Source organism: Bombus vancouverensis, chromosome 2 (genome assembly GCF_051014615.1).
Source record: "Bombus vancouverensis nearcticus chromosome 2, iyBomVanc1_principal, whole genome shotgun sequence".
Lineage (NCBI taxonomy): Eukaryota > Metazoa > Arthropoda > Insecta > Hymenoptera > Apidae > Bombus > Bombus vancouverensis.
In genome coordinates, this window is record NC_134912.1 from 2071767 (window position 1) to 2090319 (window position 18553).

At 33.6% G+C, this 18553-nt stretch overlaps 1 protein-coding gene across 1 annotated transcript; it reads left to right on the forward strand.

The window, feature by feature from the left end:
• Positions 1 to 3791: 3791 nt before the first annotated feature.
• Positions 3792 to 4831, forward strand: LOC143304437 (uncharacterized). Its single transcript, XM_076626917.1, has 2 exons — positions 3792 to 4130; positions 4313 to 4831. The coding sequence occupies exons 1-2, from the start codon at positions 3792 to 3794 to the stop codon at positions 4829 to 4831; spliced, it is 858 nt and encodes a 285-aa protein (XP_076483032.1).
• Positions 4832 to 18553: the final 13722 nt, after the last annotated feature.

Here is an 18553-nt window from a genome sequence, read left to right on the forward strand (position 1 = left end):
CATGATGGATTGTGCGCATAATGAACGAGCAATGAAAACTTAATTCCAACCAGAGAGGTAGACCCTAAAATTACGGCCACATTTATCTAAAATCAAAGAAATTTTATGCTAGAATCCATGATATTACATTCACTCTGCTCTTTACGACTGGTTGTATTACTATTCTTTTGCCCCTCTTCTTCTTAACATTTTTTGTTCTTTTTTTGTACTTAACCTTTGAATGGGATTTGACCAAATTAATCAGTAACTTTTTGAAAAAAATTATCTGTTGCGCTTTGTTGCTTTATATTTTAACGAAATGTATTCACTTCGCTAGAAATTAATTTTACGTGAAGTCATACCATCGAACATTTTATTTCCGACTTTGTAATTTGATTGTGTACAGCAAGGGATTAAATATTCCAGGAAATCGTACGGCAAAATTGCGATGGTAATCGAGTTAATCTTGAATAATGAAAATGATTGATAGGAAGATAGGGGTCTAAATCTTTACAGGTTTTTAAATCTTTTTCATTTTTGTAGTGGATTATGAATCTTTACACAACATGAATGGTGCAGAATAAAACAGAGATAAAATATACATATGTGTGTGGACCAAACGATTATTACACGCAGTTTAAATATTCTGTGTCTGTCCACTTTGGGAATTAAAAGGCTTCGACGAAATAATGAAAAATATATTTCGCGTGAATAAACAATACCAGGAATTCATCACATGCACTGCGAGAATTTACTAGGAACATTTCTTGCACCAGACGACCCTTTATTCACACTAATAAAGAGTTGATCGATTGACCCGTGATTCAATTGACCAGCGGTCAATATTCGAATTATGACTGACGAAAGGAACAACAAAAGGTTTGTAACGAAATGAGAACATCGTAGAATCAAGCGCTCCTTGATTGTTCTATCAGAAACCTACAGTTTATAGGTTATAGGTTTATAGGTTTAAAGGTTATCTTTATTGGAATAAAATACAATACAATTTTATTGCAATGTTTCATTATTGCTGTGAGCAATAATTGATATAATATATATCCGAAATATTTATAATATGATGACATGAATATTTTGAAAATAACAACTATCATCTGTGCAAAGAGCGTTATTGCTACATTAGATTTCATTCTTTCATATACTTCATTGTAACATAGATATAAACATCCTAGTTTAGAATTTGAAAACATCGAAAATTTGTTTCCATTTAAATTAAACTAATTTCAAATACCAAATTGTAACTGATAAAATGGTTTAACAATAGAACTATCACACCAGTCAAATTGACTGGTTTTACAATTTTATTTTAGAATTCCTATTTCATGTTATATCTTTTGTTCGCAATGATAACTAAAAGAATAATATAATGAATTTTATTTTCTTTTTTATGTATTCAAACTGAAAATAATTTTGTATCCAGGTTACTTATACCAATACCAGTCGAAATGACTGGTTCTACAATTTTATAAATGTGTCAATTCTCGTTTAGGGATGATAGTCCCAGATGGATTGATAATATCAAAAATCTACTGCATAACATGGAATTCCTTCTGTAAGAAAGTAATAAATCAATAAATATAAAAATATTCTATTATTACGTATTTTTTAAAGACCAGTCATTTTAGCTGGTTTTGATAGAAATAGCTTCGTGTTAACTATCGGTAGTTCTAGTGTTAAATATTTGAATGTCTACTATCGTGATAATATTAGAAAATACACACTGTGTAGTACTGCCAATTAAAATAATAAACATAACGTACAATATCATCGTTTTTATTTCTGTAAATTTCTTAACATTTATGAGAAGTACTGCGAACCTCGGTAAAATAGCTGCCATGTTAATTACAGGTTAATTACACTTTGCAAAATTTACACATTCACTCTCGTCGGGTAAACATACTCGTACATTCATATTTACTCAAATACAACAAGTACACCTTATTCAGAAAGAGAAATTGTTGGAACCCGTACTGACTAACGTAATATAAGCCATGTGTTAACCAAAAAAGGGAGAGTGAACTAGGGGAGAGAACGTGATTTCAGAGTGTGTTCAAGAAGTGTGTATACAACGTGCAACTAGGAACGTGTAGATAACTTGGCTCGTGTACAATTGTTATTTCAATTTACTAAATACATTTATACTTGTCCTTTTACACCTTTACGCTTGGTTAATTAATCCCATTAGGTTATGGACTCAGAGTAGGTGTAAAAGAGGTAGAAATGAAATAGAAAACGAAAGAGACAAGCTGTAACAGACAATCGAGAGGGTAACCACATGCAGCGAAAAGATAAAAAATCAGAGTTTCATACGTAAATAGTTTCAAAAAGAGTATTTTAAAAGCAAACATGAATTCAGCACAGTATCTCTACCGTTGTCCGCGGAAAATTTCAATAACTGGAAATTCCCAGTTAAATGCCTGTTGGGTGAAAGGCAAATAGATGATACGCTAAGCGTCGAAATCGCGTCGTTCACAAAGGATGAAGATAGAAAGAGTTTTCTGTTAAGAGACACGAAAGCCAAGTCGATAGTGCATTACGCAGTGCATTACGGACAAGCATCTAGATCTACTGAAAGATGCATCCACTGCAAAAGAAATGATGAAGATTTTGAAAAATACGTTTGAGAGCAACAGCACGTTTTCAAAATTGCACTTTAAAAGAAAGCTACTTTCATTGAAGAGTGGACAGAATGAAAGGCTGGAAGATTTCTTGTTAAAATTTGAGCATAAGGGAGATGAAAAATGCAGAATTCAAAATGGATGAATCCGATAATATTTGTCACCTACTGTTGACGATGCCTGAGGACTATAACGCCATAATAACTGCCAAAGAGGCAATGAATAATAAAGAGGTCACTTTAGACTTTGTCAAAACTAGGCTGCTTAATGAGGAGTTGAAAATGATGAGTAAGACGATGAACGAGAAAAGCAATAATGACGAGGTAACGCTTAAATCCTTTCTAAAAAGGAACTCTAACAAGTATAGGGGCAGAAGCTCCTTCAGAGATAGAGCCAAGGAGACCAGAAACAGCTGGTCAAGCTACTAAGCATGAAATCTCATTTGTGGTCTTAAGCAGCGCGGTCTGTCGCAATGAGAGTAAATTTACCAAGTTTATTCTGGATTCAGGCACGACTGTACATTTAATGAAAGCAAGTATGGAAAAATATATGAGCAATATAGAAATGTTACAGGAAGGGATAACAATCCACGTAGGCGAATGGGGAGAAGATGAAGGCTACAAAAAAGGGTGACTTTGTTGGAATGTACAAAGGAGAAAAATATATGGTTTAATAGTAAAATGATTAAAATATAACCTCTTGTCAGTTAGAAAGCTAGCCCAAAATAACTACAAGGTGACGTTTGATATGAAAAGCGTAGAAGTTGTGAACAAAAACCATAAGTTGTACTGCAAAAGGGAAAATAACCTATACATGTATATCTTGAAATTAAGCCCTAAAAAAGATAAGGTTTGTGTAGGTTTCGAAGCAAGTCGGACCCAAAAGGCTGAGATCTGGCATAGAAATCTAGACCATTTGAATAGAAAAGGAATGAGAATTCTAGGGCTGCCAATGAGCAATGACAAATGCTCCGCATGTGTGGAAAGCAAAGCCGGAAGACCTATTTTTTATGAGAGAAAGAAACAATCTCAAGAAATAGGCTCCGATCTATCAGGACCCATGTACTCCAGATGGACATTGATACTTTCAAGTGGTGATAGATGACTATTCTCACTTTATTTAGCATATCTACAAAAACAAAAGAATGAAGAAAATTTTAAAAATGACACAGTAGAAATGAAATCACAACGAGGAATAGCAGTAAAAAATATAAGACTAGATAATGGTAGAGAATTCACGTCAGGTTCCTTCAAGAACTACTATAAATCACGAGGCATAAGAATTCAGTATATGTGTTCATACACTCCCCAGCAAAATAGCAAATCCGAAAGGATGAATAGGACTCTGATGAATAGAACGAAAGTTAAGTTCATTGAGACAAAGTTACCAAAGACCCTATGGGGAGAAGCAATTAGATGTTCACCTTACGAACTAAAAAGAAGCCCAGCAAATGCCAACGAGAATGTAACGCCAGCAAAAATTTGGTTTAATGAAAATGATTTATCAAAATTAAAGGTATTCGGTTTGCTATATATGGAAGGTTGCTCTACCGAGATCAAGTAAACTAGATCTCAGAGCAAGACCCATGCTATTAGATGGATATGAAGGCAGTGGGTATAAAATATGGTATCCGGAAGAAAAGAAAATAACAGTATCGAGGAATATTCAATGAAGAGAGGTTAGGAAATTTCGAACAGAACAATACAGAACCGCTTGGACGGAGAGAAACCAAGGAAGAAGAGAACACAGAAGAAACAGAAAAAATTAAATCAACAAGAGAACAAAGTGAAGTTGAAAATAGCGAAAAGGGAAGTGGAGAGTTAGAAAGTGAACAGGTAAGGCCTAAAAGGATAGTGAAGAAACCTAAATGGCAGCCCGAATATGAGATGTATATGACGTATTGTCTTTTGATCCAAAACGAAAATCCAACCACCTTTGAAGAAGCGACACAAACCAAAGAATGGAAACAAGCAATAGAAGAGGAAGGGATAGCGCTTGAAAACCAGAGGACGTGGAAAGTAGCCAAGTTACTCAAAGAAAAAACAGCAATAGAAACAAGATGGGTATTCGCGACAAAGGAAAATGGACGTAAGAAAGCAAGCTTAGTTGTTAAAGAGTTTCAAGTGAAAAAAGATAGATATCAAAATACATGCCCATGCCCAAACTTATCCACCATACGAATGCTGAAAGGCGGTCCAGGAAAATTCACCTATTAGAATCAGATATTTTCATTAAGATACCAAAATATTTACAACATAACGGGGTCGAAACTTTGAATCTAAAGAAGGTCCTGTATGGGTTAAAAGAATCTCCGATGTGCTGGAACAATAAATTTGACAAGTTTATCAATGAATTGGGATTTCTGTGACCACAATATGATTTTTGCACATATTATAAACAAGACTGCTATTTAATAATTTATATGGACGATATAATAATAAGTGGGAATTACGCAGAGGTAGTAAACGCATTAGTGAGAAATTTCTTGGGAATGGAAATTACAAAACAGGAAACAAACCATTCAATAAGTCAAGAGAGGATGATAGATAAAATTATAAATAAATTTAATATGGAAAATTATAAAACAGCTATTACTCCCATGGAAACAAACTTCCAGATAGATACAGATTTAGAGGAGATACAAGTACCATTCAAAGAGCTAATAGGTAGCATTATGTATGCTGCAGTAACCTCAAACCACATTTAATGTACGCAGTTTCATATTTAAGTAGAGTATTAGATAGACCCATTGAACAGACTTGAAAAGCCGGTAAGCGTATCTTAAGGTATTTAAATGGTACGAAAAAGATGAGATTAGAATATAAAAAATCTAAGAACAGGATCATAGAAGGATTTTCAGATGCTGACTGGGCTGGTGATAAGACTGGTAGAAAAACATAAGTGGCTGAGCAATATTCTTCTCGGGTAACCCAGTATCTTGGCATTCCAAGAAACAAACGTGTGTAGCACTATCGACTACCGAAGCAAAATATGTGGCAGCGACCTCGACTGCACAAGATTTAATAAATCTCAAAGGAATAGTTCGAGACTTCGATATAGATGACAAGAAGATTCTACAAATGAACAATCAATGAGTAATAAGTATGATTAACTCATATGAAAACTCGAAACAGGGAAACACATAGAAATCAAAGAACATTTTGTAAAAAAAAAAAACATTGCAAGGAAGAAAATTATAGAGATGCAATATGTAGATTCCAAAGAAAATATAGTGGATATAATAACCAAAGTGTTAGTCAAAGATAGATTCATAAAATTGAGAAAAGGTACTACTATTAATAATCCATAAAGTTAATGTAAGTAAGAAGGGTTAGAATAAACGATCGAAAAGAAAGAAAAATAGCGTAATCTACGTAAATTTTTATTTGAGTTTAAATCGAGGCCAGGTGTTGGAACCCGAACTGACTAACGTAATATAAGCCATGTGTAAAGCAAAAAGGGGGAAGTGAAATAGGGAGAGAGTTTGATCTGAGCGTGTGTTCAAAGAAAGTGTGTGAACAACATAAAACTAAAAACGTGTACATAAGTTGACTCGTGTACAATTCTTATTTCAATTTACTGAATACATTTATACTTTTTCTTTTAGACCTTTACGCTTGGTTAATTAATCCCATCAGAAATGATATAGATCTACTAGCAGATAAATAAATAACACGAGTCTCATAAAAATAATATAATAAATCTTACGGTATACAAGTAAAACTTGACGTGGAATTTCACGAATCACGATACGTGTCTAACAGGGCGCCGAAAGAAAGCCTAATCTCGTCCAGTGAAATGAATGCAATTTCATCTGGCGGCACTGTCACGGGCCAGTAATAACCAGACATTCGCCAATCACATGCATCTGACCGTGTTCCTGCGAAGGACAAATTGCGAATCTCATGTCCCATCGCACATCTGACCCGAAAGAATGAAACAAAACGACAGTGAGGAAAAGAAAAAAGGAGGAAACGGTGAAGAAGAAGCTTCCACGGGGAAACCACTCTTTCGAACGAGATTCTTTCACGGCCATTCTAACGTCGTCCCTTGTTCGCGGCATTTGGACTGCTGAAAATCCGAAACGTTCGTGTTAAATGCTCGCTGAAAAATGTGACCCCGGAGCCGTGAAAACGGTCCATGAAAAGAGGAAATCGTCCTCCGGGATTCTGAATTCTATTTGAAAATGAAGATGAATATCAACAAATTGAATAACGGAAAGTTGAAAGGGGTAATGTTACATCGCTAGCGTTAATTGCATGGGAAAATAAAGAATGGAAAAATTGATTTCGTCGATTTGAATGTTATGTACGTAAGGTAAGATTCATGCAGAATTCTTTTTTCTCCGATTTTATCGTTTTATCGTTGTCTTTAAGAGAGAAAACTGTAGATGATTGTTTGGCATATCACGTTAATGTTATCTGAATATGTAATGTAATATGTGCGTGTATCAAAAAATATCGCACTGCTTTGGCCATCATTCCCAATTATTTAAAAAATTTTAAAACTATCAATCAAAATACTGGATGTTTCGTAACATGTTAGTCAAATTATCGTTTCAATGATGAATTTTATATAATATGCAGACATATGTCTGATTTTTTAATGATCTTCAAAATGACTTAAAGAATCGGTCATTTATCATCATCAGATGCAGATTTTGAAGTGACATATAATTATATATCATGTATAGAATAATTTTGTACACAGCTTCTATACCTGTTTTGTGCTGTTTTCTATTTGTTCTGCACTTTAAAAAACTTTGAGTGGCCAAGAAATTAATATTTTTTCAATCAACTAGGATGAAAACTAGATTTGTTTATCTATTTCAAAAATTAATTGAATTTTTTTACGCATTACGTCCTAAAAAACACAAAAATACTGATTCAGTATTTTGTAATAGAATTTATATAATGGTTAAATTCGAATACATTGAGTCGTCCGGAAAGTTCGTTGCAATTTTTAAAGAATTTCGTCGATATGAAAGATCACATTGAAAAATTTTTCGCCGAAAAACCTGGGAGGTTCTGGAAGGATTGAATATTCAAGTTGCGTGAAAGATGGAAAAAGGTTGTGGAACAAAATGGCACCTATATAATATATAATTCAATAAACGTATATCGAATCGAAATGTAAATCGGAACGAACTTTCTGGGCGACCAAATACTTTCTGGAATAATATAAAGTTCTTTTTTAAACTGTATTTGCTTTCACAGAAGAACAATCTTAAACATAGATATGATTTTAGGCCTTTCAGGAGTATACATGTAGGCCTTGAAAGGAATAACGTTGCATTACTGGCGTCAATAGCGTGGAAAGATAAAGGAGAAAAGAATTGATTTCGATTCGGAGGTTATGTTCGTAAGATGAGGAGGTTGCTTTGGTGAGTGTAGAATTTTATTTTCTTTATTTTTTCATTTTGTCATCGTCTTTAAGAGAGAAGAGATTAGAAGTATGAAATAAGGGTACTGGTGGCGGAAGAGATATGACGGGAATCATAAATCTTGTAGACGGAAGTTAAGCGGTGGTTGGTTTGGAATATTGGCACGTTTTCACGCGAAAAGATATAGTGTATGGGATTTCAGTTCGGGATTGAGATTTGAAAAATATATTTTGAAATAAGGCTAATGAAAAATGGATCAATGTTGAAACGTTTCATGTATTTCGAGGAGTTATAAATACAGGGTGATTCTTAAATCATGCAACCGAAAAACATGTGATTCCTTACATAAAAATAAGTTCAAAATATAGCATAAAATTGTTTTATGTGAACGTTATCCTTTCGAACGAATCACATCCTTTCCAGTACCAGGATTTCGGAATCGCTCTGTACATGTAACATTCGAATTTATAATTGAGACTTGAAAAGTATTTTTTAAAGGAGCAGAAAGACGTCTCAAAATTAACACACGCCATAACAAATTGTTTCATGACATATTAAAGGAACATGACTTGTTTCTAAATTCACCATAACCTGTTCACTAGACGTATACATAATATCCGTAAATAGTAGCTTTTATCTTCATGCTGAAAAAAATAATGATCAGAAGTAAAATCCGAGCATAAATACTAGAACGGAACATGTATATTCGATCTTTAAACATTATAAGTATTTTGGTAAAATAGGATGATTTAAAATCAAAATTATAAAACATTGAATGCCATTAATCCGACAAAGATATATTTCTACCACATTAAATTACTAAATTTTTTATTTAAAATGGAAGCGACCAAATTTCCACATATTCAAACCAGGCAAATGAAAAGAGAATCAGCGACGTGTATACAATGTTCTTTCACGTACAAATCCCAATATCGAGCATCAAGAGTGAACGAAAAAACCTGTTCCCTATGCTTTGACCGGCTTTTATAAATCGTATTTTTAAATATCGTTGGAATTCCTGCAATATTCCATGTTGTTTTATCGAGGCACGAGAGATCAATGTCACACAGGCTAACAGATATAAAAAAAAAAAGAAAAAAGAAAAGAATATTTACACCGTTCCTTCTCTATGATGGGGAAATAAAATTCCATTAAGGCATGTAGTCTGATTTATCAGGATTCGTTGCACCACAATAAAGAGAAAAAAAAGGAACGAGAAGAAAAGAAGCGGAAGAAATAAATCGGATTAAAGTCAACGAATCTCGTTATTTCATATTTGCATGGTTGGTATTTGACGCGTGATTCGCCGTTTGATACCTGCAATTCTCCTTGTTGAGTGTTAAATATCGTTACATGGTAAAATCTAAGAGGAGGATCAATGTCCTTCAGAATTCTATCGTACAAAACGTTCTATGTTCCAGAGGGAAGCTTCAAATAAGCGTCTCACCATAAATCCTTGTCGCATCCCTCTAATTCTTCTCTATCTTTCCGTCACTCGGAATCCTGCTGTCTAACTTTTCTCCTGTCATCGTCGGCCTTTTAGATGTGATAGCGCTGACCAAACAGAATTTTCAGCTCTGGACCATCGCGAATGACTGTGGCTTCTTTCGAGCTACGGTTCTCCATGTTTTAATCGTTGGTAAACCGCGATACGAGTTGCACTGTATTCCATGACTACAAATATAGTCACAGTTCAGTATAAATGTATCAACCTGATCGGGCATAAATACCGATAACGCTATAACGTTTACATTTGCTCTAATTCATGATCATTTTACATTCACTGCAATCTACAAGCTATTTCTGAAAAGGAATATACTATATTGATGTCTTCTGGTTGATAATTGTTCAAAAAATTCGATTATTTTGTTTTTAACAGAAAAAAGTTCCGAGTTCTTGAAGAAAGAATTGTTTAGGTGTTTATAAAAGTCTTATTACGTTTCAGGAGAATAATCCTTAGATACATGTTCCTAAATAAGGAAATATTCATAAATTGCTTATTTGTCACGTAATGAACAGAAAGGAGTACTTGTGGTTGCTAAATAATTTAGACATTCAAGAGCTACAATATATAGGTTTTTAATCAGATTCATAGTCTTGCTTCAAAATTACTGTCAAAATTCTGTAGAAATTATTTCAAATTGGGAAATAAAGGAAAGATTATCGCAAGCAATGTAATGATTACTTGTAAATGAAATATTATCGAAAAGTTGTGAGATAATATTGGGGAAACATTATTTAAAATTATCAACTTTAGAAGAGCGTTCGGAATGATTTCGGAAAACCATCCCCGTAGATTCAATGAATAAACATATTTATAAAACATATTTATTATAAAACATATTTATAAAACATATTTAAATCTTGTTACACTTAAAAAATTAAGTTTAAAAGATAGAAATCTGCTACAAGAATTATATGAAAAATTATCATTAACTAAATTTCAACAAAAAAGATATGTAAATTATTCGAGCGAATGAATTATTATCGAAAATTTTTATATTCCTTCTAGCATAGATAATTAACTATGTACAAAAATTTCTTTGGAATTCCGATACGTTATCAATGGTACGTACAGCTTACACAGCAATAAATTTTTCTATCGCAATTTCGGTCGATTTTTGCTTTTTATTTCCAATGTAGATTAGTGTTTTTCCATCCACGTTCTACAAAGATTTTCCAACCCTCGCATACACGAAAAATCGTTGTTTGTCAATAAAGTAGAATGATCAAGATTTGTAGTAGGTTGTCGGTACGTTAACATCAGAATTGATTTGGAAATTTCGCTTTTACCGAATTGAGGTGAAACATGAATGAAATCGAGATTATCTTGTTGGATTTATCGGAAAGCAATTTGAAAAAATAGAGGAAAAAAGGTTCAGGTAGTTTCTATAAAACGTTTCTGTAAAAACGAACCTAATTTAGATTCATAGAAATTGAATAATTTGAAATATACTATTTCAATTGGAAATTCATCTTGATTTCTCGTCATATGTAATATAAATTTATTCAAATCCTTATTTACAGTTACAAGAGATAGTTTCCTTGAATCATTCGTGTTTAACAGTCAATTTTATATTCAAACAAGTTCGTGTTTATGACAAAATAAAAAATTTCCAATTTTTCCGTGATACTCTAAACTCTACTCTAAACCGTATATGTCATTGAATAAATATTCTCACACGTTTGCTTTTTTGCTATATAAACTTAGTTTTTAATTTGTGCAATTTCAAATATATTTTTGGCAGCTATGATTCCGCAAAAAAATGTTTTAAAATACATTTCATTTATAAATATAAAGCGAATTTATAATGTGCAGATAAAATGAAAATGGATATATGCACATATTCGGATCAAATACGTTATACAAAAATAAAAACATATTTGTAAAACAAAAAATGTGACTATTCACTTCGAACAGATTCATTCGTTGATTTTATGGATTTCTCTTTTTTATCTTATCATCCTACTTTGAGATTATAAGTGTAAAATTCACGTATACTATATTTGCATTTACTGTACTAAAACTAGTTAAATAAAGATGATCAGTATTATCCGAATTAAATTGTAAGATTATTCTAATTTCTGGATTGTAATTCTAAATTATTATTCTAATTTATAAATCCTACAAAGCAGGAGAGGAACAAGAAAGGATGACAGCAGATCAAATTATAGAAGAAAGAAGAAAGAGAGAAGCAGAAGAGAGGGGGAAAAGGACAAGGGAATCCAAATTTAATATATACTACAAAAATATAGCCAAAGAAAAATTACCAAAGTACTTGGAAGGGAGGATGAAGTGAAAGGACAGAAGAAAACTGACAAGATTCAGATGTGGAAACGAGACCAAAGCAAGGGAATACTGTAAAGAAGAGGGAGAGAAAAGATGCAGACTATGTAGAAAGAAAGAAGAAAACCTGAGACATGTAATAGAAGAATGTGAAATAACGGGAGGACTAAAGGACATAGGAAAAACGCTGAATGAGACTGGAGAAGGTTTAATAGAACTGAAAGTAATAGTAGAGAAGAGAAGGGCAAACGACAGGAAGGATGCACAGCAAGGAGGCTAAAGACCAAAGTTGCAATAGTTTTTAGTCATTAGTTGCTAATTTGTAGTTTCTAGTTTTAGTTTTTAGAGATAGAATAATTAAGGGAGTGAAATAGAATAGAGTGAAAAAGAGGGGATGTAGACATATAAGAAGAGAAATAGACATAAGAGATGTAAAACCGAAAGTTCGTCCAAAGCCGAAAGGCACGGACTAAGCAATAATAGATAAAAATATAAATTCTACAAATCCATCAATGATCTTGTATTAGTACATATATAGCTTCATTTAAGCTATCCAACTATCTGCCAATCAAAAAGCCCTCGTTGGATAATAAATCAGCTCTTAACATATCTTATGTATAGGTACACAGTAGGTACTTTATGCATGGCCAGTGTGATATGACAAGTTCTGACATAAACCACGTACGTATCAAGTATCAAGTCTATCCTTCAATCTGTCTAGATTCTAGATTCCTATAATTGGCCCTGACTCAAACCTTCTTATATAAGTATACATTACTGCACATGTCATCGTGCAAATGCAAGATGAAATACGATACTTCACCTTAACTTTTTTTCTTAATATTTGTTTGAACATTTCATTATTCGATAGAAATTTTAATAGAAATTGGAAATAGCTCAATACTTCTAACAATTATTGAAAGCCACCAAGGAACATGTATTCGGATCCTTGATCTATATTTTTCTAAATCCAAGCTTTAACTATTAGAAATTCTTTTAGCTGCTCCACCAGCTATTTCTTCGCAAAATTTCTTCAATCTTCCTCAAAGACTAAAACCACAACTGTTTGCAGCGACGCGACGTATCCAAAGTAATCAAACTTTTTCATCCATCCGTGAAAACAATTTCTTCAATCTTTCCCTCCGTAACAGTTTTACAAGCGAAAGGGGAGAACAGGGTGAGTCCTTCGCTGAACCCAAAGATAAGGCGGATACATTCTGTTTTCGTACGAGTTTCGCTATCCCAGTGTCCCAGTGGAGATTTCGTCGTCGTCGGTCGTGTTGACAAACGAAAGAGGTACACCACTATGCGTGATATCTCGGTTTCTTTGATGGCCAACCGCCGTCCATGGATTTCGTGTGAGTATGTGTGTGCACGTCTGTGCTCCTTGATTCGATTCGAGTGGAGTGCCGTGACCTCTCGACCTTCTTTAAGGAGTGCTTCGATGAGTGGCCACTCCGTAGCGAAGAGTCGATCCGGAAGTATATCGAGTCGTGAGTCCTCTGCCAGTCATCCGACAAGAATGTCTTTTTAAAGATTTTAAAGTATCGTGAATGTAGATACGCGAGGATGAGAATGAGAAATTGTTTTCAGCGATCGATTGGTTAGTGATAGATTGTTAATAATAACTCGCGATAGTACTCGTATTTAAAATTGAAGGAGGTGTATTGAAATGATAATCCTAATAAATATATCGATATATTGTTTGTTTTAGCACTGATTCACAATTACTGTCTATTCCTATATGATATTTTCTGTCATTAGTCTACCATACATTTTACATTTTTATTCAGATTGGTTTCAAACTTTATTAATACTGTCATGATAGTCGAGTATCATAACTGCGATAATTACATTTCAAAATGTTCTGTACAACGCACGTCATACATTCATAAAAGGTGTCTCAAGATATGCGAGAAGAAGTACATATACGAGCAGATTGAGTTGGAAGTAAGTAATGGGATTTGAGATTGTTGTTATTAATAAAATTTTTAAATGTTTCGTATAACACACATATTATGTTCATAACAGGTATCTACAAGTATCCGAATACTTTTTTATGTACAAATATGTGTATAATCATTTCTTATTAATTCGATGTTCGTACTGTATTGAGAAGTGGGTTTCTCTAGTAATGGCGAGTGTTGGTTCGAGAACACAGCGAATTATTCCCTCCAGTTGCACGAAGGTGCAACTGTCAGGGACAACTTAATGACTACGTTGTTGGTGCTGTGCATGGAAACACGCGGCATTCCTCTGAACTCCTATGTTAAATTCCGGCTCAACGGGACGCCAACGAAGACTCCCGCTGCGACACAACGCTTCCACTAGGTGCAATGATAACGGCATAATAGATCTTCCGCATTTAATCTACGATTTCATTCGATTTAACCGCGCGGAAAGCTCGCTTAACGCGCCTCCTCTTAATTAGCTTTTATTCCGCGACGTATCCGCGGCAACTTTATGAGGAAATCGAGTTCGCGATTGCTCCGGTATGATGATAAAGATGTATCGTCGCCGTTTTGACGAAGTTAGAGGGAATGGAAATGTCGAAATTACATTGCGAAGAACGTGGCTTGAATGGATGGAAGATTCTCTATAATTTGTAACAGGCTTTTATATTTAGTAACATATTGAAATATGGGAAACATTTATATTTTATTTGGGTAAACACGACGTGCACTGTCCGCATTTGTCTTTCTACAACATTACTTCCACTGAATCAAATCGTGAAATGTTTATATCCTTTATGGACCGCATTTTTAACATCATTTCTTAACGTATTGTATTTTTAGATAATAATAAAACTAAATTTAACACGTGCATCGCGAAACCAACTTCAGCTGACTTTCCATCCACGTCGACAATACTATTTTAAATTAAGATGAGCAATGAAATATACATATAACTTAATTTTATATTGTAACATGCTACAAAATAGCATGTGTATTTCGTTCATTATTTATGTGATGACCATTGATCGCGTTGAATATGATAATTAATTTTCATTAAACGAAACAATCAATTCAAAAATTACAAAACAAATACTCTCCGTCAAAATCAAGCTTTTGCTTTCGCCTTCTCGTTTTATTATTGTGTTTTCGAGCAAACGGATTTCCAGATTCAGACACGCTAAATTAGTATATTTTACGGGCATAGGCTCGTACACATATTAATTAATTACCATAAGAAGCAGGACACGTTTGAAAGTGCATAGACTGGAAAGGTACAAGTGGCCTCTTTCACTTACTTATAATACTTGATACTTCAACACCAATTCTGTGGCGGTCGCGCTTTCATTAAATGTACGAGACTGAATGCGGCACTTCGACTTTTATGCAGATGCGCAGCTCATGAATTTGGCTGGTTTATTATCCTCGCCGAAACAGAACCTTTATCATACGCGTTCGATGCTTTCTATTGATTCGCCTTCTCTTTGAATCGACGTGCTTAATAGTATCCGATTAATTGAAACATGGGAACATGTACCTTAATTAATTTATCAAAGTTTTGAAATGTATAAATATATTTTATAATATATAAAATTTCAAATTTCGAAATCTTTTCCATTTTGAAAATTTGGAACATTCAAAATCATTTAAATTTTTATTTCTTCATGTAACATCAACCCTTTTTGTATCGTATCACTATTTTGATGGCATAGATTAAATCTATCTCCACAGAATATTAATAATAATATTTTATTACTTATTACTACTCATATTTTTTCCTCAAATTTACTTTATCTTTATTATATTTCCATTTCAAGTATAAATTTTAATATCTTATTTCCTTACGTAGATGTTATCAATTATATTACGATAAAAGCGTCAAATATTATATTAGGATAAAATAACTACTACTATCATATCAATTATAACTTAGTTTAATTACTAATCTATGTATTTCTTTGCACACAATAACGCACACATTGTTTTTCCACTTATCCCGCCCAAAAGTTGTCTCACACCTACGCTCCATAATAAATGACGAAACGTATATAAGAACACAAAGCTGCTGATCCTACGTGTGACCTAAAAACCTAGACTGACAAACTTGCTTCGTTTTTCACAACGATTGACGTATCATAAACCTATATTAAGTCATATTTCCATGCATGTATTACACAAAACATTCGATGAAGGCGGATGAATCGTTTGAAAACCAAAATCGTGTTCTCACGCGTGTAACATGCGGCGCGAAACACGCTGGAGCACTTAAAAGGATGTGAAAAGGCACACGTACGCCGGAACATGTTGTCGAAAGCATTAGAAGAGATACAAGCTGCGTGTTGCACATGTGGAAACGTGATATTGACCTAAAACAGTCCGTACCCTTTCCCAGAGTCCATAAGCAGAACCTAACCAATTCGTAGAATTTTAAATTTCTTTGAATTATACAGGGTTGGTTGGTAACTGGTGGTACAAGCAGAAAGGGGGTGATTCTACGCGAAAAAAGAAGTCGAAAATATAGAATACAAATTTTTTTAAATTTTTATTTTTAAATTTTCCATCGAGACAACGATCTACAGTGAGATCCGTTATAACGTACCGCACGCGTACCGAGCGAAAATTTAAAGTCGATTTTCTCGAAAACAAAGCCTCAAACGAAAAATTTTTATTCTATATTTTCGACTCCTTTTTTGGCGTAGAATCACCCCCTTTCCGCTTGTACCACCAGTTACCAACCACCCTGTATATTCTTCCCTTTAAGTCAATATTCAATTCATTATCTACAGTCCTTTAATTTTTTCGTTCAAATTACCGTAGCTTATTTTTATACTGCAATACGTTTCATATGTCGAAACAGTAAAATTATGTAATACGAAAAAGTATTTATTTCATGTGCTTGTTTATACATGTATATTATATTATATTGCTTGTTTCGCATAAAATCTAACGAGTAAAAATGCAGGGCTCACGGGAAGATAACATTATATGTACAGAGTGGCTACAAAAATCATTTGCATAACACATTGTGTTTATTATTATTATTAGAATTGGAAATTTCATATTATGAAAATAAAATATAGGATTTGATTAAAAAAACGGCTTCCTTGTAAAATAATTTCAATTTAGCGTATCAGATCGATATATTAGGCTGTCCGAAAAGTGTCTTTCTTTCGCAAACGTGTTTTTTACAACAGCGCACCTTCATACAAACGTAAAACTAAGTCCGTGAAATTTTTTTTTTTATTTATTTGTTAAAATTACAATCAATTCTCGCTTTGAAAACTTTCAGTAATTTTCCTGGTGTGGCGCAGTGACATGGCTGATTATTTATAATAAGTTAATACTTATTATAGATAAGTATAATTTATAAGTAAGTATTATAAATAAGTGAATATTACTTAATTTAGATAACTAATTGAATCTAGCGTTTAGGTCTAGCGGGCAGTGCCTCTTCAGCCTGCGAATCTGGTCCGTCGTATCAAGTAGTCCAGTGATTAGGGAGTTTCGGTGTTTGTTGACTCTTTTGCTATATCTGTCGCTATATTTTGCTATTTCCTCTTTGACTGTGGGTATCTTGAGGTCGCGATGTATTGTTTCGTTGGTAGCATACCAAGGTGCGTCTATTAAGGATCTTAGCGTTTTCGATTGGAAGCGTTGAAGTATTTCAATGTTGGAGTTACTTGCTGTTCCCCATAGTTGGATTCCGTAGGTCCAGACATGTTTTATTACGGTCTTATAGAGGGTAATTTTATTCTGTATGTTTAGTTTGGAGCGTCGGCCCGTGAGCCAATAGAATGAGTCTGTGAAATGTCGCGGTATTTATCTCAGCAGAACAGAATGGATCGTACGTCATTCGACAAAATAATATAAAACAAAAAACGTTGTGCGTCTATTATTTTCTCATAAAACGAAAGAAGCTTTTCGGATAACCTAATATTTCGTCATTTGTAAAACTCTTTCTCTGGGCAGCGCAGACAATAATAATCGTAATCAGTGCACCAAAAGCTTCTCAAACCATATAGCATTAATGGTCTTATGAAAAGGCTATACGATATATTCTGACATACCGTAATATTCGCAGAATCCGTTCAAAGACGTCATCTTAATGATTAATTGATTCATTTAGCTCTGCCATCTAGGTTTTTCCTCGTTTAAGACAAATAACAAAGAAGTTTTATCAAGAATGGGGAAATTAAGTTGGCATTAACCTTTTTGGGGGATTTACCAGACGAAATTCTTTTAATTTCGGAAGAAGATCTTCCTTTAATCGTTGCGACCCTTTGAAAAGATGCCGTCGTGTTTGTGACAGCTTCTAATAAGATTTAATATTTCCTACCCGCTACTATGCTTGTACACGTTTTGCTAACGACCCGGTTTAACTGATGAGCGACGTTTCAATTAATTTCCCGTCCACTATTTTTGCGTTCTGAAAAGTTGACTGTTTCTAGCCGTGGCGTCAAACAAGAATTAAAGTCACGACCCGGTAAACCTATTACTTTATCAAAGAATCGACCGATCAAATGCTTAATTAAGGCAACGATTAGAATCGCGTAACGATTAGAAAGAATTAGGAAAGAACTGTTTTAATACAAAAAAGTGGATTTTTTTATCGTTCACTTATAAAGCAAACAATTTAGGAAACTACAAACTTTCTGTTGAAAATTCTAATGAAAATTGTTTTAATCCTCTTCCATAAAAAATAATTACAAAAATTTTAATCAACCGCTACAACTATTGTAATTTAATAAAACAAAGCAATTTCTTTCAAATATTATAAAATTTAGTTCATTTCAACTGAATCACTAATAACCTATCA